This window comes from Eptesicus fuscus, chromosome 6 (assembly GCF_027574615.1).
Source record: "Eptesicus fuscus isolate TK198812 chromosome 6, DD_ASM_mEF_20220401, whole genome shotgun sequence".
NCBI lineage: Eukaryota > Metazoa > Chordata > Mammalia > Chiroptera > Vespertilionidae > Eptesicus > Eptesicus fuscus.
The window spans coordinates 6,398,885-6,423,202 of NC_072478.1; the positions used below are offsets into that span (position 1 = coordinate 6,398,885).

The window sequence follows — 24,318 nt, forward strand, 5'->3', positions numbered from 1 at the left end:
TTGATAAGTACAGTCCCTGCATCTCCATCTTTCTAAGTTACACGGTAAACAGCCAGTGACCCTGGGTCATCTACCTCTAACCTGACGCTAGACCCCTAGTTAATGCCCTTTGGGAACTTTTATCCAACTCAGTTGTGAGCCTGGCTGAAGAATGATTAGCTCAGAATTACCTCAATATTCCTGTGGGCTTCTCTTCCTGCCCCGAGAACATTGTGGGGGACAACTAGGTGCTTCCCATTCCACATGTTCCACCTGTTTCCCTGATCTACTGGACTAGATGTTTACCGCCTGCCGGAAGGGGAAATGAGGGTGATGTGACATGCTTTCTTCCTGGTGATTCATGCTGGTTTTAAAGCTCATGAACGCAGCTGCCTCTTTAACAACTCCGTTCTTCAGGCTGACAGGAGGATGACAACTGGGCCGTCTCTAGTTCTGCTTCCTCCTTGGGCCTGGGACCACACTCACCAGATGCCAGCTTTCCGGTGGTATGCCTCGAGATGTCAAAGGTTGTAGGTATCTGAGACTTGTTTTTAAGTTCTTTCAAGACCCTATCATGTCAGATGCAACTAGTATAGAGAACTCTTTAAAATACACACACACACACACACACACACACATATTTTCATATATATATAATTGATTTCAGAGAGGAAGGGAGAGGGAGAAACATCAATGATGAGAGGGAATCATTGATCAGCTCCTCCTGCACATGCTCCCCCCCCCCCCCCCCGGGGACTGAGCCCAAAACCTGGGCATGTGTCCTGACTGGAAATCAAACTGTGACCTCCTGGTTCATAGGTCAACGCTCAACCACTGAGCCACACAGCTGGGCTGAGTACTCTTACATTTGAATTCAATGATAAAAAACAACAATCTAATTCGAAAGTGAGTAAAGGGCTTGAACAGCCATTTCTCCAAAGACATACAAATGGCCAAAAGCATGTAAAATGATGCTAAACACTACAAATCATTAGGGAAATGCAATCAAAACCACAATGAGATGCCACTTCACACCCACTAGCACGACACAATTTTTTTCTTTTAATTTTTATGTACTGACTTTAGAGAGGGAGAAGAAGGGAATGAAGGAGGGAGAGAGAGAGGGAGGAAGTGAGAGGGAGGGAAGGAGAGAAAGATACATTTGTTGTTCCACTTATTTATGCATTCACGGTTTGATTTTTATATGTGCCATGACCAGGGATCAAATCCACTACTTTGGTGTATCCAGATGATATAATTTAAAAAAATGGGAAATAAGTGTTGATGAGGATGTAGAGAAACTGGAATCCTCATATATTGCTGGTAGGAATGTAAAATGGTGCAGCTGTTGTGGAAAGTTTGGTGATTCCGCAAAAAGTCCAACATGGGCCCTGGCTGGGTTTCTCGATGGTCAGGGCATCAGCCCATGGTCCAAAGGGTCACGAGTTCAATTCCTGGTCAAGGGCATGTACCTCAGTTGTGGGTTTGATCCCCGGTCCTGGTCGGGGTGCATGCAGGAAGCAACCAATTGATGTGTCTCTCACAGAGATGTTTCTCTCTCCCCGTGCCTTCCCCCTTCCACTCTGTCTGAAAATCAATGGAAAAAACATCCTTGGGTAAGGATTTAAATAAATACATACATACATACATACATGTCAAACACGGAATTACCATATGAGCCAGGAATTCCACTGTTGAGTGTAGACCCAAAAGAACTGAAAGCAGGGATTCAAACAGATACTGGTATATCCATGTTCACAGAAGCATTTTTCACAAAAATGGAAACAATCCAAGTGTCTATTGATGAATGAATGGACAAACAATGTGGTGTATAGGATTCAGCCTTAAAAAGAACATTCTGACACCTGCTACAACATGGATGAACCTTGAAAATATTATGCTCAGTGAAATAAGCCGGTCACAAAGGAACAGATGTGCGATTCCACTCATATGAGGTCCCTAGAGGAGTCAAATTCACAGAGACTGAAAGTGAATGGGTGCCAGGGGCTGGGGATTGGGGGAGTCAGTATTTACTGGGGACAGTGTTTCAGGTGGGGAAGATGAGAAAGTTCCAGAGATGGATGGAGGGGATGGATGCGCAGCAATGTGAATGTACTTAATGCCACTGAACTAGACACTTAAAAATGGTAAAAATAAATAAATAAATAAATAAAGAGAGAGAGCCGAGACCGGTTTGGCTCAGTGGATAGAGCGTCGGTCTGCGGACTGGAAGGTCCCGGGTTCGATTCCGGTCAAAGGGCATGTGCATTGGTTGCGGGCGCGTCCCCCGGTGGGGGGTGTGCAGGAGGCAGCTGGTCGATGTCTCTCTCTCATCGATGTTTCTAGCTCTCTATCCCTCTCCCTTCCTCTCTGTGAAAAATCAATAAAATATATTTACAAAAAAAAAAAAAATAAAGAGAGAGAGAGAGAGAGAGAGAGAGAAAGAGAGAGAGGGAGGCACAAGCAATGCTGCAGGAGACGTGAACTTCAGAATGGCTACTCCACAACCATGGTGGATTGAGACTTTTCCCACAAACAGGACATTCCCCATGACAGACGGGGCAAAACGGCCTTAAGAACTTCTTTCCAGCCCTAACCGGTTTGGCTCAGTGGATAGGGCGTCGGCCTGCGGACTCAAGGATCCCAGGTTTGATTCTGGTCAAGGGCATGTACCTTGGTTGTGGGCACATCCCCAGTAGGGAGTGTGCAGGAGGCAGCTGATCGATGCTTCTCTCTCATCGATGTTTCTAACTCTCTATCCCTCTCCCTTCCTCTCTGTAAAAATTCAATAAAATATATTTAAAAAAAACAAAAAAAAAAAACTTCTTTCCACTTTCTCTAATGACAACTGTCCTGAGTGACAGGATTGAGCAGGTTCATCAAGAGACTAGTTCTAACACACAGGGCTGGAAGGTCCCTGTCTATGCCTCTTAGCATCCACTCCCCAAAACTGCCTTAGCAATTCAGAAGGACGGTTGATGGAAAACATGGGAACGGAATCGGCTCCATTGGATGTTTCGAGTCACTCTGAGGAACAAGTTTAACAACCACACAAGGGGCTGGCGGAGGCCGACCTAGCAAGAATCACTTCCACAGGGTGACATCAACCACCAGTGGAAACAGCATTTTGATGACAAGTTGAAGTGGGACAAATCCGGACAGGAGGACAGAGGTGTGGCCTCAAGAGCGGAAGGCGAGTGATAAACAAGAGGAGCTCAGGGTTCTGTTTCCTTATTAACATACCTGAAAAAGAACGTGCAAAAGAGCAGACACCCTGCCCAGCTCAGGCTTGTCCCTGAGGTCAGCCGCGGGCCGCTTGCTCGATTTCACACTATTTTCTGGTGTCAGAAAGGAGGCACCTTCAACATCATACACAGGCAGGTCCGACCCAGAAAAAGCACTTGCCTTGTGAGTGTTTCTCGTGACTCTGGGTACCAGGCCAGATGCTGAACTGCTGGGACCCCAGCAAGACATTCCTCGCTCCACCCCCTACAGCCTTGCTAGGAAGGGCAGCTGACCTTCCTCTCAGGCATTTAAAAAATAATTATGTTAATTCAATTGACTATACAGAAATCAAAATGACGTGGCTGAAATGATTTTGAACAGACTAATTCAGCTACCATACGTCTGAAGTCTTCCCCAACTGGCCTTATTGCTTTTTTTTTTTTTTTTTAAATATATTTTATTGATTTTTTACAGAGAGGAAGAGAGAGGGATAGAGAGTCAGAAACATCGATGAGAGAGAAACATCGATCAGCTGCCTCCTGCACACCCCCTACTGGGGATGTGCCCGCAACCAAGGTACATGCCCTTGACCGGAATCGAACCCGGGACCCTTGAGTCCGCAGGCCGACGCTCTATCCACTGAGCCAAACCAGTCTCGGCCTTATTGCTTTTTTTAAAAAAAAAATTCTGATGGGAGAAATAAAGAGCAAATGTTAGCAGAGGTGGCGGTAAGAAGGGCAGAGGAAATCAAACACTTGACAGGGGCCTGTGGGTTTGTCTTTCAGCAGCTAAAAGCATTCAGTTAAAGGCGGAAGGCAGGAAAGAAAAACATACACAACAATGCCAGAAAAAACCTGTTTGCTTTCAATGGCCTGGGAAATTATTCAAGGGCAATGCATTTCTGTAAAAAGACAACCGAAATTGTATCAGTGTCCTTGGGGCTTGGAAAAGATCCTCCACAGGGAGTTCTAAGTGCTAACTAACCCACACCTGTCCCCTTCACCTGTGTTTCTCACCAACTTCACAAGGTCAGAGTCACGGCCCTAGAAACAGAATGGTAACAACCATGGGTTGTTAGAGGGGCAAGCCACCTGCTTTGTAAATAAAGTTTTATGGGAACATAGCCACACCCACTGGTTTTCGTGTGGTCTGGGGCTGCTCTTTCCAGTAGAGTAGCTGTGACAAGGACTGTGGTCTGCAAAGTCTCACGTATTTACTACTGGCTTTTTACAGAAAAAGTCTGCGGATCCCTCATAACTGTGTCTAATCGGTTTGTTCTGGAAGGAGAAACATTCCCAACAATCAAAATGCAGCCTGCTGGGCCCGTGGAAAGCGCCCTCGTCCAATCCCTGGCATGCAGGAGAGCGGAGTAAAGTGGTGACCGACCCTGTGAAGTCATTACTGGATTCCAGAGGCCCCCAGACCGCCTGCTGGTAGCAAACGGTCTGAGTATCTACAGTCCTAACGGTTTCTGAGTATCTACAGTCCTAAGGATGCTGCCTGTAACTATTAAGGGAGATCAGCACCCAGCTCCTACATTAGGAAAACCCCAGAACCTTGCAAAGACCTTCATTAGTATTCTTTTTAGAACTGCAAAGGTGTGACCTTGAATTTATTTTACAACTCACGTCTCAAGGTCAGGAAGAAAACAGTCATGTGCAGGGCTAGACAGACAGAACATTCCCCCCTCCCCCCTTAAAGTCTATAAAACTTTTGTATTTGGTGAAAGTGGTATTTTAATGCACGGAGGAATATACTCTATAATATAGAGTATAGGCAAACATTTGACAGGCATCTTTTTATATAGTCACATGCCATATAATGGTTAATGACAGACCAAATACATGACCATGGTCTCGTATATAATGGAGTTGAAAAATTCCTATCACCTAGTGGCACTGTAGCCATCATAACGTGACAGTGCAATGCATTACTCACAAGTTTGTGGTGACGCTGGTGTAAACAAACCTACTGAGCTGCTTGTTGTATAAAAGTATAGCACATGCAATTATGTACAGGACATAATACTTGTCTCTTGATGGTATCATTTTCTCTTGTGCTTGATTTAATCTCAGATTGTTTTATAAATGTAGGGTAGTCTGCCCTAGCCGGTTTGGCTCAGTGGATAAAGCGTTGGCCTGCAGACCGAAGGGTCCGGTGTTCAAGGCACGTACCTTCGTTGCAGGCTCCTCCACAGCCCAAGCCCTGGTTGGGGTGCATGCAAGAGGCAACCAATTGACGTGTTTCTCTCACACTGATATTTCTCTGTCTTTCCCTCTCTCTAAAAATCAATGGAAAAATATCCTCGGGTGAGGATTAACCAAAGATTAATACAAGTGTCGTGTAGCCTAAGTGTACAGTTTTTATAGCCCACAGTAGTGTGCAATAGGGTCCTAGGCCTTCACACTCACTCGCCCTCACTCCCCGATTCACTCAGAATAACTTCCAGGCCTGCGAGATCCACGTGTGGTAAGTGCCCTTTACAGGTGCTCCATTTTTTTTATCTTTTATTGATTGATTGATTGATTTCAGAGAAGGGAGAGGGTGAGATACAAACATCCATGATGAGAGAAATATTGACTGGCTGCCTCCTCCACGCCTCACACTGGGGATCAAGCCCGAAATCCAGGCATATTTCCTGACTGGGAATCAAACCGATCTCCTGGTTCATAGATCGATGCTCAACCACTGAGCCACACCGGCCCATTTTTGATCTTTTATACTGTATTTTTATTTTACCTTTCCTAAATACTTACTGTCATGTTGCAACCGCCTACAGTATTCAGTATAGTAACATACAGTACAGGCGCAGTCGTCTAGGCCTGTGGTGGGCTGCACCACCTAGGTTTGTGTAAGTGTCCTCTGTGATGTTTGCCTAGCGACACATCAGATTTAGAAGCTTTTCAAACAAGAAGCTAGTTCTTCTTAAGATCTTCTCCCCTTTCCTCTCTTGACTTACTGGGTTCCCAAGAGTAAGCCTAAGTTGAACACTTATTTTATCTTTAAAATATGTGAAAAGAACTACGTGTTGAAAAGAACCTAAGAGCCCTAGCCGGTTTGGCTCAGTGGATAGAGCGTTGGCCTGTGCACTGAAAGGTCCCAGGTTCAATTCCGGTCAAGGGCACATGCCCGGGCTGTGGGCTCGATCCCCAGTGGGGGGCTTGCAGGAGGCAGCCGATCAATGTTTCTCTCTCATCATTGATGTTTCTATCTCTCTCTACCTCTTCCTTCCTCTCTGAAATCAATAAAAATGTTTTTTAAAAAAGATGGAGTTTAAAAAAAAAAAAAAGGAAAAAGAAAAAGAACCTAAGGAATGAATACCAGTTACTTGTAAACTTGTTCTATTTATAACAAGATATAGAAGATTCCTGGTGGGTTGAATAGGGTGCCCCCCAAATTTCTGTCCACTCAGAACCTCAGAATGTGGCCTTATTTGGAATTAGGGTCTCTGCAGAAGTAATTGTGGGTTTTGAGATGAAATCATCCTGGATTTAGGGTGGGCCCTAGATCCAATGACTGGTGTGTCTGTAAGAGAAGAGTTTTGGACACAGAAAGACACAAACACTCAGAAGAGGAAGCCAAATGAATACGGAGGCAGAGACGGGAGAGGAAGCCACAAGCCAAAGGAACACCGCCGAGGGCCACCTTCTGGAAGCTGGAAGAGGTAAGGGAGGGTCCTCCCAGAGCCTCCGAGCGCAGGTGGCCCTGCAGACACCTTGATGCCAGACTTCCGGGAGAACAAGTCTCTGGGACTGAAAGCTCCCCGGGGGGTAGTAACTTATTACAGCGGCCCTGGGGGACACAGCAGGTACTCGGCAGCCCAAGCTATTACCTGTAGTGCCAGCGCTTGCTTCTTTCTAAACATTTCCGACTGTGTGGTGCGCTGGGATTCCGAGGCTGCATTCTGACACTGTAAACTGTGACCCATTAGTGAGATGGGAAAAACAGTTTCTCACAAAATAAAACAGAAAATACCAGTGTCTAGCATGAGTAATGAAACTGAGTATTCTTTGGTAAAACTTTGGGTACCCTCAGGTGTGCAGGGTCACTGGGTAAAGAATTAGTTTTCATTATGATCACAGTCATAACAAAATATACCCATCTAAGGGACTGTGCTATAGAGTCCCAGAAGCCCCCACCTTTGGGCCCATCTGTAAGGTGAACATTCTGACTATCGGAAAACAACCTTAGTTCTTACGATCTCCAGGGACCAAGACCCTCGGTGTTTGGTTGGTTTTCCCATTTAGAAGGCCTCTGTGTTTCATCTTCCCTGTTTCTGCTCCCCTGGACTGTTGATCAGTTGTCCAGTTCCCTAAGTGTTTATGGGACAGCATAGGAAGGACCCGGGGGCAGAGGCAGTGGCCATGATGCGCCTCAGCCAAGGAGTCAGGATAGGAAACTAATCAACACCCATCAGAGGACACTGCCCCTGGGGCAGACTGTGCCCGCCGCTGGCATGTCCCATGTCACTATTCTTTAATGGTCATGTTGTTATGGATTTTAAAAGAACTGTTAGGTTGCTCCACTGGTGTGGCTCAGTGGTTGAGCATCAACCCATGAACCAGGAGGTCATGGTTTAATTCCCAGGCAGGGCACACGCCCGGGATGCAGGCTCGGTACCCAGTAGGGGGCCTGCAGGAGGCAGCCGATCAATGATTCTCTCATCATTGATGTTTCTATCTCTCGTTTCCTCTCCCTTCCTCCCTGAAATCAATAAAAATATATTTTTAAAAAATAGCTAGATTCAGGCTACCATGTGAATGAACCTTGAAAACATTAGTAAAAGAGACCACATGCAAAAAGCTACATACTGTAGAATTCCATTGATAGGAATTTGTCGAGATTAGGCAAATCTATAGAGAGAGGAAGTAGATTCATGGTTGCCAGAGGCTTGGGGACAGGGAAGTGTCTACTAATGTGTACAGGACTTCCTTTTGGGGTGATAAGAATGAACACACACACACACTGTGTGTTAAATTTTTAAATTATACACTTTAAAAGGTTGAATATTGCGGTATGTGAATTACAATATCCCAATTTTAAAAAGCAGAATGGCTGACCCTATGGACAGCAGGGTTCCCCTCATCAAGAGGGGAAGCTGGAGGGCTTTCCCCTGAGGAGCTTTTGGAACAGTCCAGAAGAGGGAGAAACACTAAAAGAAACGTTTTAGCTTCCTGATAATAGGCCAGGTGGGGCTAATGACAAACTTAAGAGCAGTAATTTACAAGATGTAACATATGATTGTTCCTCAAATTTCAGGTTGCACTTCATTTAAAAAAAAAGTATTTTTATGGATTTCAGAGAGGAAGGGAGAGGGGGAGAGAGATAGAAACATCAATGATGAGAGAGAATCATTGATCGGCTGCCCCCTGCATGCCCCCCACTGGGGATGGAGCCCACAACCCGGGCATGTGCCCTTGGCTGGAATCAAACCCGGGACTCTTCAGTCGGCAGGCCGATGCTCTATAGGCCCTTGAAGGCCTGCCTATGAAGGGCTACTCTTCACTGTGCTTGAACCCAGGAAGACCTTGGGAAGAGGTGGGGGTAGTGGAAAAGAGACCCCAGATCTGAGGGCAGGGAACAGTTTCCCCTTCTCGACTGCAAGATAATGCGAGAGACGTGTGAACTGGTCATCTACTCCTGGGGGCCGGGCAGTGCAAGAAAGAGTGCAGCTAGCTGATGACGCAGGGCCATCACCTACCCGGCCACCTCTGTTAAACTCTTTCTCACTTTGTCAACTGAGCCCCAACAAACCCATCTCCACACAGACTGGCCGTCTGACCTCTTTCCACACTGCTTAGACCCAAGTCATCTCCCAACACTGCTCCTGTCTCCAGCCGCCGCCCTTTCCAAGCGCACTGATGGAAATAGCCAGAAAGTCACCCAGAGTCACACACCAGTCTATAAAAAGCCCGTCAGCTCTACCCAATCAACTGCATGTTGCCCCCTTCACGCATGCTGTTCCACGGTGCCAAGAGCTGCTGAGCACGGCCTAACCATCACTCCACAGGACGGGGGCTTTCCTGCCCATGCCTGAAATTCCCGTCCATGATGAAATTCTGACCCCACATCCCTGCCTCAAGCCCTGTTACAATGGATGGCACAGAGGACTTGGTAACCATCTGCTACATGGCAGGGAGCCTATACTTGACTTTAGGAAAATAAGAATCTATTCATATCAATAATCCAGCTGCAAATCATGATGTTGGCAAGCTGTCCCCTTTTCTTCAGGGCTGTCTGATCTTGGCCTCTCGGCCTCCAGTGTCCCCGTCTCAAACCATTTCTTACGATTCTGCCCGCGCCCATAGCCACTTCCACTGAGCTCTAGCTCTCCTGCCCCCTCTTATCTGACAGTGAGATGAACCCACTTACCACGTAATCCACCTTTTTAAAGTGCACAGTCGATGGCTTTTAGCACATTCCGAATTGTACATCCATACAATCCATTTTAGAACATTTCTTTAACATCCCCAAAAGACACCCTGTACCTCTTAGTCGTCACTCCCCACCCACCTCTCCCTCCAGTCCCAAGCAACCACTAATCTCCTTTTTGTCTCTATGGATTTGCCTGTTCTAGATATTTCTCATAATTGGAATCAGACAATATGTGGCCTTTGTGCCTGGCTTCTTTCACTCAGCATAATGTTTTGAAGGCTCATCCACGTCATAGCGTATATCGGAGCTTCATTCCTTTTTGTGGGTGGACAATATTCCACTGCATGGACAGACCACATCCTACTTTCCATTCATTAGCTGATGGGCATTTGGGTTGTTGTCTATTGTGAACAAAGCTCCTCCGAACATCTGTGTGCGTTTTTGTGTGGAGGGCTTACGTTTTAATTTCTCTTAGGCACGTACCTAGGAGTGGAATTGATGGATCTTACGGTAATTCTGTGCTGAGCCTTCTGAGGAGCAGTCAGATTGTTTTCCAAAGTGGCGGCACCACTCTACAGTCCCCCAATAGTGATGAGGGCCTCGACGTTTCCATCTTCCCATCTCTTTATATTCTTGGATTAGGAGCCCCCAAATGGACACTGCAAAGGGTCACAAGAACCTGCCATTGATCACCACATCCTGGCATCCTGAATGCCACAGAGCTGACTCCTTCCTGCTTGGGACGCCCAACAATGCCGAGCATTTTGCTCCACATGTGCCTGGTCAGTCACTATCCGCTTCGCTTAGTAGAGAGCACGCTGACCCGCACCGTGGATTTATTATTCTAAATTCTTTTTCACTTTGCAAAATCATCTCAGCAAATGAGTTACCACACACAGCACAGAACTGTCCTTGTGTGCAGGATCCCGCCTGATCCAGCCAAGTAAGTGGCTGTGGTCCATCCCTCCATCCAACGCACGCTGCAATGGAGGGGCGCCTGCCCAGACCACATCTGTTTTACCCTTCTCTCCTCCTCATACCTACACCCCTAAGAAGGACCAGCTGATCAAACGTTCAGGGATTAGTGTTGACAGATGCAGAACTCTGTTCCTGTACTAAAAACCACTGAATGGCACGCTTTAAAAGGATGAATTACATGGTATGTGAATTATATCAGTAAAATTGTTATGCTGAAAAAGAGTGACACGATTTTAAAACAGAACCTCCCCACAATGTGTTAAATGTATACACTTAAACCTTTAGAATATTTTTTTCAAAAGATGATGTAAATCAGTGGAGGTATTTGCTACTTTGAACATAACCAACTGCAACTTTATTCTTAGTCGAAACTATGAGCCTATCTAAGAACAAAAGCAGAGAAGCGAGCAGGTTGCGTTTAGTTCACACCCATCGCAATTTCAACAACAAGAATGAGCAGAGCTGCAGGGTCCTTCCACTGAGCTCCCGGGGAGGGAGGACACTGTTTTAATCAGTTTGTGCCCTCCCCCATCACCACATTCCTCCTCCAAAAAGGTCCCACAGGCAGCACTGGAGCTGTGACTGCAATTATTTTGCACCTGGAGAGGGTTTTGAAAACAGCAGCTCTTCACTCCTTTCAGGGGGAAAGTACAGTTCAACTAACAAATAACATAGAAACCCCAATGGCTTGAACTTACTAAGCTCTCGGGGCTTTAAGTTATTTTTTAAAAAAAAGCTGTGATGAAAATGTTTCAAAAGTCAGCTGGAACTTGAAGAAATGGAAACTGGCCCCAGGAGGAGTGAGGAAGAATGAAGGAGACTCTGACTTAAGGGTCAGAAATATGCTGAACATGTGGAAAGTAAACACCCAGGGAGGCACGGCTGGTGACCACAGCCCTAGTCCCCGGGGCTGGGGACAAGGAAAATGGTAATTGCTACTGTGTGACAAGAATAAAAATTATATCCTGGCTATGCCAGAAACAATGTAGGTACACTGCAGCTTTCACAGTGGGGCATTCTCAAATCAACTTAAGAAAAGAGAAAGGAATCACAGAATGGCGTTTCCTTTGACATATGGCATTTAAAAGTGAAAAGCTAATTGAAAGTAAAACAAAGTACCTATACAAGAACTAAGTGACTAGGCCTTCTGGCTGTATGCTCTTATTTGCTTTAAAACAACTTTTTTTTTTTTTTTTTCTCAAGAGGACCTGACCTGTAGAAATTGTAAACTCTTGATGAAGTGTAAACTCTGACCCAGTCCAAACAACAACCGAAATGCTCCAATTTTCTAGACTTTGCGTTACCTGGAAGGGCAACCTAAAAATACAATCTAAAGATACGGGGCATGAGCATATGCACAAAATATACAACATTTATTGAGCATCCACCACTTGCCAGGCATTCTGCTACGCACCTTACACATATTATCACATCAAATCCTCAACCAATCCTTATTCCCGGTTTAAAGATGGGAAGACCGAGGTTCAGCGAGGTTACCTGGCTAATGGGCGGTAGAAACTGGGACCAGAACCAAGTTCTGATTTGCCTGTGCTCTTGACACTTCTCCATATAGCTCCAGGATTAATCATTCACCCGGATACGTGCAAAACCATCCCCAAATAAAGCGCCCTTGGCCATGGGACTGTCACACTGTCCTGAACTCTCCCTAGTCAACCAGAAGGGACGGTCCCTTAACCTGCCGGCTGCAGTTCCGCTCTCCCCCAAAGAGGCTCCCGGGGGAAAGCCGTTTTCGTCACTCGGTGGGGAAAACTTCAGGAAAACGTTCTACCTTCTGGGCCCGTCATCCTTTTTAGCGCTTCGGTCTCAGCAGAGCAACAGGTGAAACGAGCAAGTCGGCGACAACAAACCGTGCCAACGCCAAGGGCCTCTCGTTTCTGCGCGCCGCGAACACTGCACCGCACCATCTAAATTCTCCCGCCAGACACAGGAGTGCGGAGTGCGTGTGCCCAGAGCACACGTACACTTTGGGGTCTCGTTACCCAAACGCTCGCCGGCACAGCGGACCTCTGCTCCGGGGAGTGAGCTCTCCACGGAGGACTCGAGCACCACGGTGCCGGTCACTGTTACGGTTATTATCACTTCCCTGGTCCTGCCCCAGGTGCCCCTGAACCTGGCGCCGATGACCTTCCCCTCCCGATCGAGAGGACGATGCACCGTCCCAGGGCTGGGGCTCGCAGGGGAACGGCGGGCATCGCCTGCACCTCTGCATCCGCCAGAGACCCGCCGCCAGCTTGGAGGAGGCCGCCCCGGTGCCCGACGGCGCCCGCGGGGCCGAGGCCTCCCCCCGGAGCGCCCGTCCAGCCGCCCTCACCTCGGCGCGGCCCCTCGCACGCCGCTCGCGGGCCGCTGCACAGCCAGCCTCCCGGCGCCGCCGCCGCCCACCCTCGGTGTAGCCACAGCCGCTCGCTAAGCGGAGCCGGAAGCGGAAAGCCGCGCGGATGAGTTGCGCAGGCGCAGCCCCGCCCCAGGGCCGGCCAGGGGGTGTGTCCTGAGGGGGCGGGGCCTCGCGGCCGAGTTTTGCTCCGGGCTGAGCCTGGAATGCAGGGCTTGGCCGTCCGCCCGTTTGGGGGTGCGCGGGGTCTGCTGCGGGGGCACTGGCGGGGCGGGCGAGGGCGCTCCTCGAGGGGCGGGTCAGCGGGGCGGGGTCCACGGCGGCCCCGGCCATTAGCGGGGCGGGGTTCTGGGTGGGGAGGACAATGGGGCTGGGAGGCAATCGGGTGCTGGGAGGTCAGCGGGCGCCTGGGGATGTTGGCGGGGTTGAGGGCGAGTCTGAGGGCAAGGAGTTGGAGAAGGGAGGGTACAAGCAATGGAGAGAACAGATTTGTCACCTATGAAGAAGGGTCGTTGTAGACTACAGACAGAATTGACTAAAAGTCAGGTGGTCCAGACACCTTGACATAGGTACCCCAGCTATCCCAAACACATGCCAGACACCCAGACAGGGGCCATCAGATACTTTCAGGCCAGACAACTGTTCAGACACCCCACCTAGGTCTGTTAGATCCCCAATACTAGCATTCAGAATCTGAAAAACATGCCAAATATCCCCAAAGTACCACACACCTTCATCCAGGAGCCATCAGGTACCCCCAAACAGGCTTTCAGGCACCCAGAAACCTATGAGACCCCACACAGCACCTTTTAGATCCTCTCCCAAAACACAAACCAGACACCCTCAATACAGATGTGATCACATACTCTGCAACAGGTGTCCAGAGTCTGAAACACATGCCAGACACCCTCACACAGGTGTTCTTAGATATGCCTTCCCCAGTGCGGGCACCTCCTCAGGTACCGCCAGACATCCTTGCCCTGAGGCGCTGGTCCAATCCAGGTCCTTCACAGGTGGGGCCTCTGGGCAGTAACCAGGAGAGGAACCAAGTACCTCTCACCCAAGGTTCAAGCTGCTCTACCAGGCCAAGATCTCCCCAAATCAAATTCAGTTCAGCACACACACACACACACACACACACACACACACACACACACACTGTGGTCAAGAGCCCTCACTTCAGAAACTGGGGTGAGGGTGGGGGATCTTCAAATGGCCTGCCTTCAGTTTAAGTCTGGTCTTTGTGGTCAAGAGAAGCAGCATGTCAAGGGAACTGGAGACTCACTCTAGAAGTGCAAGGACATGCTTCATCAGACACCCAACTCTGGTCTAGGTCAGAAGCCCCACTTTGGGTCTTTTGAGGTCTTCAGGGTCGGTAAATGTCCACTCTCTGAATTGCTATGACTTTTGGACTTCACCCAAAGGCACTGGGGAGCCATTGGAGATTCTAAGCAGGAAGAGTGGTATAACCCTTATTCTGTAGCCATCTTGGTTATAGAAACCTTCAGGTGACATTAACTCTCCCCTAAGTGTAGAAACTGGCTTTTTCAAAGAGCCTGGCAAGGAGAGATATCTCTCATCTTGTACCCATCCAACCATTCTGTACCTATGGAGTCTTTATCATGGGCCATGGACTTGACTAAGAGCTAAGGAGACACAGAGAGCTTAAGTCTACAGCAGTATTTCTTAGTCTTCGCATTATCGACAATTGGGCTGGATAATTCTCTGTTGTGGGGGCTGCCCTGTACATTGGAGGATGTTAAACAGCATTCTTGGCCTCTACCCATTAGATATAAGTAGCACTCCCAGTCCCGACAATCAAAAATGTCTGCAGGCATTGTCAAATGTCCCCGGGGGGACAGAATGACCCTCAGCTGACAGCAACTGGCCTAAGAGACACGCAGACACGTACCGTCACCAAATGCAGGCTTCACGGTGGAAGTGGATCTGCACTGTGTTTTAAAAGGTGAGTAAGAGTTAGGCGGCCCAGGGAGTTCCAGGAACAGCACGGAATGAGCAAGCACTCTGCACAGTGGGCAGCCACAAGACTTCAGGGTGGCTGAGCTTTGGAGCCAAGCTGGCTGAAGAGTTGGAGAGAAGGGTGGAGGGGTAGGCGGGGTCAGACCGTGAAGAGCCTCAAAGGCCAAGGCCGGGAACAGGACTGTCTAGAATGGTATTTCCTTAGAGGGCTGGTCTTGGGAAAGCATGCCAGCTTCACCCTGGAGACCCACCTCCTGTCATTACCCGGAGAGTGAGTCATTCCCTGTTCTGTTTCACTCACTGTGGGGCTGTTTCCTCTCGGGGACAGGGAGTGATGTCTCCCATGGTACATAAGGTTGTGGTGAGTTATACCTGGAGGTGCCTGCCCTCAGCCTGTAGGGAGTGAGACACAGCTGTTCTGGCTTCCTGTGCCTCTTGAGACAGGTGTGGGGGCTGTGGTAAAAGCCCAGGCTTTAGATGCTGGCTTTGTCCTAACAACAACAAATAGTGATGATGATGATGATGATGATGATAGATGCTACTATTGCCCTTCCATACCAGGCACCATGCTAAGTGCTACCGACGTAATTTCTTTCACACAAACTCAAATCTTCCCTGAGCTCAAAGGGTTATTTTGAAAATCAAATGTCTCCAAGAGCTGGAGCTTGATTTCTTCCAACCTGAGAGTAGACCCAACTGAGTGACTGGCTTCTAAACAACAGAGTAGGAAGAGGGAAAAATAGTAACCTGGCAGCTGTTACTTTAACTAGGGGTTGAAGGTTGCCCTCTGATATGATGAGGCAAGAGGTTCCTCAAACCATAACCCCCTGTGTCTAATTATGAGGAAACATCAGACAAACCTAGACTGGAGGACACTGTACAAGACACAAGGCTAATACTTCTCAAGACTGTCAAGGTCATGAACAATAAGAAGAGGCTGAGAAACCGTCACGGACCAGAGAGATGGGAGGCAGGATGATTAAAGATAATGTGTCCTGAGCTGGATCCGAAAATAGGAAGCGCACCCTAACGGAAACAAAAAACAACAACAACAGCAACAACTGGTGGAATCTGAAGCTGGAGTTTGGTAAGTAGTGTTGTTCCAATGTTGGTTGCTAAATTGTGACCAATGTACTGTGGTTATCTATACTAACAAAAGGGTAATATGCTAATTAGACTGGATGTCATTCCGGACATCCTTCCTGACAAAGCCGGGGCCGAGGGAAGCCAGCCTGGGAAGGAAGGCCTACTCTTGCACGAATTTTCATGCATCGGGCCTCTAGTACTAGTATAAGAGGTTAACATGAGGGGAAGCTGAGTGAAAGATATAAGAGGACCCTCTTTATTCTTTTTGCACCTTTTGTTACATCTAAAATTAAAAGTTTAGGGGAAAGAAGAGGGTCCCTTCTGTGACTGTAACGTGGCGTTCAGGAAATTAGTCCCTGTCGGAACCCTCCTCCTTCAAGGTCATATTGCTAAGCGGTTTATTGATCTGCTAGCTGGGGCAAGTCTTCTTGGGTCTTCCTTGCTGCAGACTAAGTTAGTTCCCGGGCCAGCAAACGTTTTCTGTCAAGAGCCCCACAGCAAACTTTTTCACCTTTGGGATCGATCGTGCTGCAGAATACTCCGCCTCGCCTCTGTGCGTGAAAGCAGCCGCTCCCTTATGTCCGTCTGTGGAGGGTTCTAGATCTCACCCTCCTTTCTGCCAACTTCTCACCAGCTCCCTGAGTCCGATGCCTGAGCCAGGGCTCGCTTGATCCTGGCCCTCCAGGAAGGCCCCCTGTCGTCACCCGAACTCAACCCCCAAAGAGCAGAAACAGGAAATCACCTGCTGCTGAGAAGCACTTCAAGACACAGAAGTTGTCAGTGCATTCTGCACTTGCAAAGCCCATGCCAGCCTCAGCCAAGGACAGGTTGTGTGTCAGAAAGCGGGTTGGAGCGCCTTCGATGGACAAACAGTTCAAAACCGCACGCTCCTGACCACAGCACCAGCAGCGGACACCCCGGCTCTACACCAGGCCAAGCCACAGCGGTGCTCGGTGCTCGGTGCTCGGTGCTCGGTGCTCGGTGCTCGGAAAGAGGCAGGAATGAGGAAGAAGGAACTAATGCCCCGTGTGGAGCCAGGAAAGGCAAGAAATTAAACATCAACCGTAACCGGCTCCGAGGGTGGAGGTGTAATTTCTAGGCCCTGCTCTCCATCTCTCTAGCCCCCTGGTTTTTCACCCAGGGCAGTCCTGTCCTCCAGGGAGCGTGTGGCCATTTTGGGTTGTCCTGACTCCATGGGAGGGGTGCTGGCATCTAGTGGGTGGGGGCCAGGTATGCGGTTCCACATCCTATGGTGCATCAGAGTGCCCCCACAATAGGGGCGTGACTGCGAGAACGGACTTGTGGAACACGCGGAAAACACCCCTCCCTGCCATTGTCATCTCCCTGATACTCAAGAAGCCCATCTGAGCTTCCAAACCAGCCCTCGGAAGATAAAATCGCAGAAGAAATAGAAGCTGACGGGACCCTGTGTTCCCGCAGCTGTTCTGGCCTGCATCTGGCCTGCACTGGGGGTGGGCAGGGGGCGGGGAGGGGTGGCGAGGGTTGTCACTCTTGCCCCCTCTCTCCTGTCCTGGTCCATTTCCTGTCTTAGCCTTGCACTGCTGGCGGCCAGGTGCACAGAATCCGACAGCGGGGCCGGAGCATACGGCCACAGGAGATGCCTTCACAGCAGCTCCCGGGCTCCCAGTGATCGCTGGCTCCTGATCCCCGGGGCCTGGGGGGAGGGGAGCTGAAAAGTGTCTCCCCAGCTTCTTTTAGCGCCGGGAGGGAACTGAAACCCCCGGCTCCTGGCCGGGGACTTAGGAAAGGCTCACAGCCCAAATGTGAGGAGCCAGCAGCGCACACTACCTATTCTTTGGAATTTACTCCTGGGGTGTGAAACCCCAAGCGCCCCCACCTCCTTAGGCCCAAGAGGGACAGTCAGACCCTGTGCCCCTAGCCTGGGACTTAGGGCAGCCCACAGCCCCCTGTGAGTTCCCCAGCCAAGGCACCCCTCGGACCTCCTGGCTGGACACCAGGGGTTGGGGGAGGGGGCAACAGAGAATTCCTGGTCAGAGAAAAGTCACCCAGAAAAGCTGCCCCGGAGTGTAGCCCGCCCTCTGCTCTGTTGCTGCGAGGCCGCGAGCTGCAGTCTGCTCTGGCAGCCTTGTCACTGCTTGTCATTAATGCTATCCACAGGGGTAGCTAATAGAGAAAAGCCTCAAATGCACTGTGCTCAGAGACATAAACGGGTTTTGTTACCTGATCTTGGAAACTTGCTGGAAATAGAATTTGAACCCAGAAACGCTGGCTGGGCTCATTTCTTTCTGGAGGGACGCTGTCTCATGCTACGAGGCCTCTTAAGGGACTGAGGCTGTTAGAAAACTGTGACAGCGACAGGTTACTGGCCCAACTATTAGAAGCCAGTTAAAAGGCCAGACTTTGTCTACCCACAGCAGACACGGGGATGGAAGCCTCCCGGAAGGCCAGAGGCCTCCAGAATCCGCCACGGGTTCAGGGCCCCACACCTGGACGGCTGTATTACCGTTTTGGGAAGAGTCTCTATCTCGAAGCCTCAAGACAAATGACCCAACACATGCTCTTCCTCGGGAGCAGCCCCCGCCACTCCCTTCCCCCTCTCCCCCCACTTCTTCCCCCACAGGCATGCATCTCCTAAACGCTAAGGGGCCCCACGAGACTTGCAACCTGGGGAGCAAAGGGCAGCAGCAGCTCGTCCCGGGCTAATCCCTGAGCCTGTCCCCAAGGCCCCCTTTTCTCTGACTCCCTGAGAGCGAGGGCAGCCCAGCCGGGGCTCTCCTGCTGCTTCTTCTACGCGAAGCCCTTTGTTCCACTGCCCCCAGCTTTAATAAACGGTCCCTCGTAGCCCCCCGGACTCCTGTTGTGAAATTCTTCCCGCACAAAGTCAAGAACCCACACGGGCCCAGCTGGCCCTAGGCAGACCCACTCCGGGCCGGTCCCCTTTCTGGTAACACCCGCCATTCACAGGTTGCAGTCCTCGTCCCCCCCGTATCTCAGAAGGTGGCCTTATTTGGAAATAGGGTCATTGCTGACGTCGTAGGTTCAGATGAGGTCACGCTGGAGGAGGACGGGCCCCTAATACAATGTGGCTGACTAGTGTCCTTGTAAGAAAGGGGACATTGGGAGACAGACACGCACGCAGGGAAGACACAGTGTGAGGCCTGCAGTTCGGCAGCCACAGGCCAGGGAGCGGCCAGACAGGCGGAGAGAGACCGGGCTGTCCGTCCCCAGTGCCTGTGGAAGGAGCTGTGAGAGAACAGGCCACACGGAGGACTTCGTGGTTCAGCCCTCGCTAGCCAATTCCCTGCCCGAGTCCACATTTCGCAAGAGGATTTTGCAACGACAAAAGTGAAACTTGAAAGGGAATTTTGGGGGGCCCCTCGCTAACCAAATGGTCCCTGCCCGTGGGGACCAACGCTGGTGCTGTCCAGGGAGCCACGGTCAGCCCACCCTTGGCAAGGGCGAAATGGGACAAGAGTGCAAAGGGCGAGGGCGGCCACAAGAGCGATTTAGAAAAGTAGAGAAAGTGGCTGCCATCCGGGGGGACGGCGGGGCCCCCTGACTTACTGGGGCTGAGCGCTGGTGTGCTGCACAGGGGGCAGCTGGCGTGGCCGGAGGAGGCTCCTCGTGACAGCGGGTGGCCATCGACACGTTCCCTTCTCTCTCGAGCATCCTGATCCTTGTCCTTTAGCGGGAGCGGGCTTTTCCCCTGTGGGGGACAGAGGTGACATTTAGAACCACAGGGCTGCAGGGCCAGGGGCACGCTGACATGCCGAGGCAGGCAGAGGGGACCCCGTGCCCTCCCCCCGACCTTGTCCTTGTGCCTGGTGACTCGACTGCGGAGGGAGCTGAGTCTGCACTTCACCCTGGTGGTGCCCCTGTCACTCCTCTCGATGTTGCTGGCTCCGTCTTCGCTCCTGAGGGGTGGGAAGATGGATGGGGGGAGGGGGTGGGGAGAGGGGGCGGGCAGCAGGGTCAGAGGGCCATTCCGAGCCAGGCCTGCACGTCGCTCCTGGAACCGACCTGCATCCACCTCGCTGTGGCCTCCTCCTCCTGACTCACCTCTTCTGTGGTCCCCACCTCTCTCCCTCCTTCTCTCACTCATTTGTTCACTCGTCAGACGTTTGAGGCTGTTTGCAAAGTTCCAGGAGCCACAGGGATTGGGTTTGCAGGGGGGCAAGTGACATGGTCTCAAGCTTGAGGTCCCTTGATGGGCCTGGGCTGGAAATCGTGGCTCTGCCATCCCTGCCTCCTCCCTCTGATTCCCCCCTCCCCCCTCTCCAGATCTAATGAGCCTATAAATCCCCCCGGCTCACCTGATCACAGGCACATCTTTATTTAATAAATACTTGTTAGGTCAACGACAAACAAGCCCAGCTGGGCAGAATCTATCCCTGGCGGGGGTTCTGCACCTCCAGGCTGCACCCTGCCTGCCCAGCCATCTGTGCTCACCATCCTCAGTCACTAGGCAGCTGTGGCCTCAACTTTACAGAGGTGGCCCGGCCCCTGCTGACTTCCTCCACTGTCCCTCCTCCCAGCCCCACCGTGACACCGGTCCCCAGTCCAGAAGGCACTGTTTTCTCCCCCATCCTCAGCTCCGCGGACTGGCGAACTCTACCCTTCCCTGAACCCAGTCCCAGCGGTCACCTCCTCCAGGAAGTCCTCCTCCTCCACCGCAGGTGCACGAGGAGCCCCACCCTCACCCCGCTGTTGCCCTTGGTGGTTCCAGCGAGAGGATGGGGACCCCAGCTCCTGCCCCGAGCCCAGGCCAGGCACCGCGGGCCGCCAGGACACGCTTGTGCAGACCCAGTGCTGGGCTCCCACCTCCCCCCCGCCCCCCCCCGCCAGCAGCTCTGCCTACTCACTCGGACAGGAACTCAAACCAGGTGAGGTTTGAGGGGGCTTCTCGGGGGCTGACCGACAGCTGAGCCCTCTGCTGAGCCCTGCAGGACCAGAGGGGACAGACACCGATCAGCAGCCCCTCCCCCACCCAGCGGCCCTCTCCCCCCGGGTTTCTGTGGTTAGGTGTGCGCCCGCTGCCCGCTGCCATGGCCCGAGAGCCCACCCTTCCTCCCATGTGGGCTTGCATGTATGGTCACTGGGGCATGTGTTCCCACAGAAGGCAGGGCCACACGGGTGGAACAGAATCAGCGAGCCGGGGAGCTTTTCTAACATCTGTTCCATCTGCAGAGGCTTCGTGGCCAGTGCGGCTCTCTCCTCCCTACATGGCCCTGCTCTCTTCCCCACTGGCCTTCCCTCCCACCGCCTCCCCTCCCGCCGCCTCCCCTCCCACCGGACCCCCCTCCCATGACCCCCCTCCCACCGGACCCCCCTCCCACCGGCCCCCCCCTCCCTCCCACGGCCTCCCCTCCCACCGGCCTCCCCTCCCACGGCCTCCCCTCCCACCGGCCCCCCTCCCACTGGCCTCCCCTGCCACCGGCCCCCCTGCCACCGGCCTCCCCTCCCACGGCCTCCCCTCCCACCGGCCCCCCTCCCACCGGCCCCCCTCCCACCGCCTCCCCTGCCACCGGCCCCCCTCCCACCGCCTCCCCTCCCACGGTCCCCCCTCCACCGCCTCCCCTCCCACCGGCCCCCCTCCCACGGTCCCCCTCCCACGGCCCCCCTCCCACCGGCCTCCCCTCCCACGGCCTCCCCTCCCACCGGCCTCCCCTCCCACGGCCTCCCCTCCCACCGGCCCCCCCTCCCACCGGCCTCCCCTCCCACGGCCTCCCCTCCCACCGGACCCCCCTCCCACCGGTCCCCCTCCCACGGCCCCCCTCCCACCGGCCTCCCCTCCCACGGTCCCCCTCCCACGGCCCCCCTCCCACCGGCCTCCCCTCCCACCGGCCTCCCTCCCACGGTCCCCCTCCCACCGCCTCCCTCCCACGGCCCCCCTCCCACCGGCCCCCCTCCCACGGCCCCCCTCCCACCGGCCTCCCCTCCCACGGCCCCCCTCCCACCGGCCTCCCCTCCCACCGGCCTCCCTCCCACGGTCCCCCTCCCACCGCCTCCCCTCCCACGGCCCCCCTCCCACGGCCCCCCTCCCACCGGCCTCCCCTCCCACCGGCCTCCCTCCCACGGTCCCCCTCCCACCGGCCTCCCCTCCCACGGCCCCCCTCCCACCGGACCCCCTCCCACCGGCCTCCCCTGCCACCGGCCTCCCCTCCCATGGCCCCCCTCCCACGGCCCCCCTCCCACCGGCCTCCCCTCCCACGGCCCCCCTCCCACCGGCCTCCCCTCCCACGGCCCCCCTCCCACCGGCCTCCCCTCCCACGGCCCCCCTCCCACCGGCCCCCCTCCCACGGCCCCCCTCCCACCGGCCTCCCCTCCCACGGCCCCCCTCCCACGGCCCCCCTCCCACGGCCCCCCTCCCGGACCCCCTCCCACGGCCCCCCTCCCACCGGCCCCCCTCCCACCTGACCCCCTCCCACCGGCCTCCCCTGCCACCGGCCTCCCCTCCCATGGCCCCCCCTCCCACGGCCCCCCCTCCCATGGCCTCCCCTCCCACCGGCCCCCCTCCCACCGCCCTCCCCTGCCACCGACCCCCCTCCCACCGGCCTCCCCTCCCATGGCCTCCCCTCCCACCGGCCCCCCTCCCCACCGCCTCCCCTGCCACCGACCCCCCTCCCACCGGCCTCCCCTCCCATGGCCCCCCTCCCACGGCCTCCCCTCCCACCGGCCCCCTCCCACCGCCTCCCCTGCCACCGACCCCCCTCCCACCGGACCCCCTCCCACCGGCCCCCCTCCCACCGCCTCCCCTGCCACCGACCCCCCTCCCACCGGCCTCCCCTCCCATGGCCTCCCCTCCCACCGGCCCCCCCTCCCACTGGCCCCCCTCCCACCGGCCCCCCTCCCACCGCCTCCCCTCCCACCGGCCCCCCTCCCACCGGCCCCCCTCCCACTGCCTCCCCTCCCATGGCCTCCCCTCCCACTGGCCTCCCCTTCCACCGGCCCCCCTCCCACCGGCCTCCCCTCCCACGGCCCCCCTCCCACCGGCCCCCCTCCCACGGCCTCCCCTCCCACGGTCTCCACTCCCACCGGCCTCCCCTCCCACGGCCTCCCCTCCCACAGCCTCCCCTCCCACCGGCCCCCCTCCCACCGCCTCCCCTCCCACCGGCCCCCCTCCCACCGGCCCCCCTCCCACCGCCTCCCCTCCCACGGCCTCCCCTCCCACTGGCCTCCCCTTCCACCGGCCCCCCTCCCACCGGCCTCCCCTCCCACGGCCCCCCTCCCACCGGCCCCCCTCCCACGGCCTCCCCTCCCACGGTCTCCACTCCCACCGGCCTCCCCTCCCACGGCCTCCCCTCCCACAGCCTCCCCTCCCACCGGCCCCCCTCCCACCGGCCCCCCTCCCACCGGCCTCCCCTCCCACCGGCCCCCCTCCCACCGGCCCCCCTCCCACCGCCTCCCCTCCCACCGGCCCCCCTCCCACCGGCCCCCCTCCCACCGCCTCCCCTGCCACCGACCCCCCCTCCCACCGGCCTCCCCTCCCATGGCCTCCCCTCCCACCGGCCCCCCTCCCACTGGCCCCCCTCCCACCGGCCCCCCTCCCACCGCCTCCCCTCCCACCGGCCCCCCTCCCACCGGCCCCCCTCCCACCGCCTCCCCTCCCACGGCCTCCCCTCCCACTGGCCTCCCCTTCCACCGGCCCCCCTCCCACCGGCCTCCCCTCCCACGGCCCCCCCTCCCACCGGCCCCCCTCCCACGGCCTCCCCTCCCACGGTCTCCACTCCCACCGGCCTCCCCTCCCACGGCCTCCCCTCCCACAGCCTCCCCTCCCACCGGCCCCCCTCCCACCGGCCCCCCTCCCACCGGCCTCCCCTCCCACCGGCCCCCCTCCCACCGCCTCCCCTCCCATGGCCTCCCCTCCCACTGGCCTCCCCTTCCACCGGCCCCCCTCCCACCGGCCTCCCCTCCCACGGCCTCCCCTCCCACCTGTCCTGCCCCCATTTCTCCGTCTTCTCTACAGCCTGTTTCCCACACCTGTTGACTCTCACACCTGTCCTCTTATACCTGTCGCTCCACATCTGTCCTCCACACCTGTGCTCCCACACTTCTCCACAACCACCTACTACATCTGTCCTTTCCCACACTTGTCCCCCATACCCGTCTAGTCCCCTGTCTGCCCCACTCCTGTCCTCCCACCCCCGTTCCCTCGCCTGTCTCCCTTCCACTTACCCGTGGAACTGTCGAAGTTCTTGCAGTACCTGCTGCACCATCAGCCTGGGCGGGAATAAGATAGCCCACAGTCGTCCCAGATTACAGACCTGTTCCCCGAGGTGAGGGGCATGGCCTCACCTGCCTTGGGTCCTGAAGCAGACCCTACCCAGGAGCCCCGGCCCCCTCCCGAGGCCTGTCGGAAC

The 24,318-nt window shown here is 54.3% G+C and overlaps 1 protein-coding gene across 1 annotated transcript in view; it reads right to left on the reverse strand.

The window, feature by feature from the left end:
• Window positions 1–24,318, reverse strand: part of ARHGEF18 (Rho/Rac guanine nucleotide exchange factor 18) — a 77,174-nt gene that overhangs the window by 42,478 nt on the left and 10,378 nt on the right. Inside the window, exons 6-9 of the mRNA XM_054717146.1 lie at window positions 24,134–24,178; window positions 20,821–20,898; window positions 19,767–19,872; window positions 19,523–19,664 (exon numbers count right to left, since the gene is read on the reverse strand). Coding sequence (XP_054573121.1) covers window positions 19,523–19,664; window positions 19,767–19,872; window positions 20,821–20,898; window positions 24,134–24,178 — 371 coding nt within the window. The remainder of the gene's footprint in view (window positions 1–19,522; window positions 19,665–19,766; window positions 19,873–20,820; window positions 20,899–24,133; window positions 24,179–24,318) is intronic.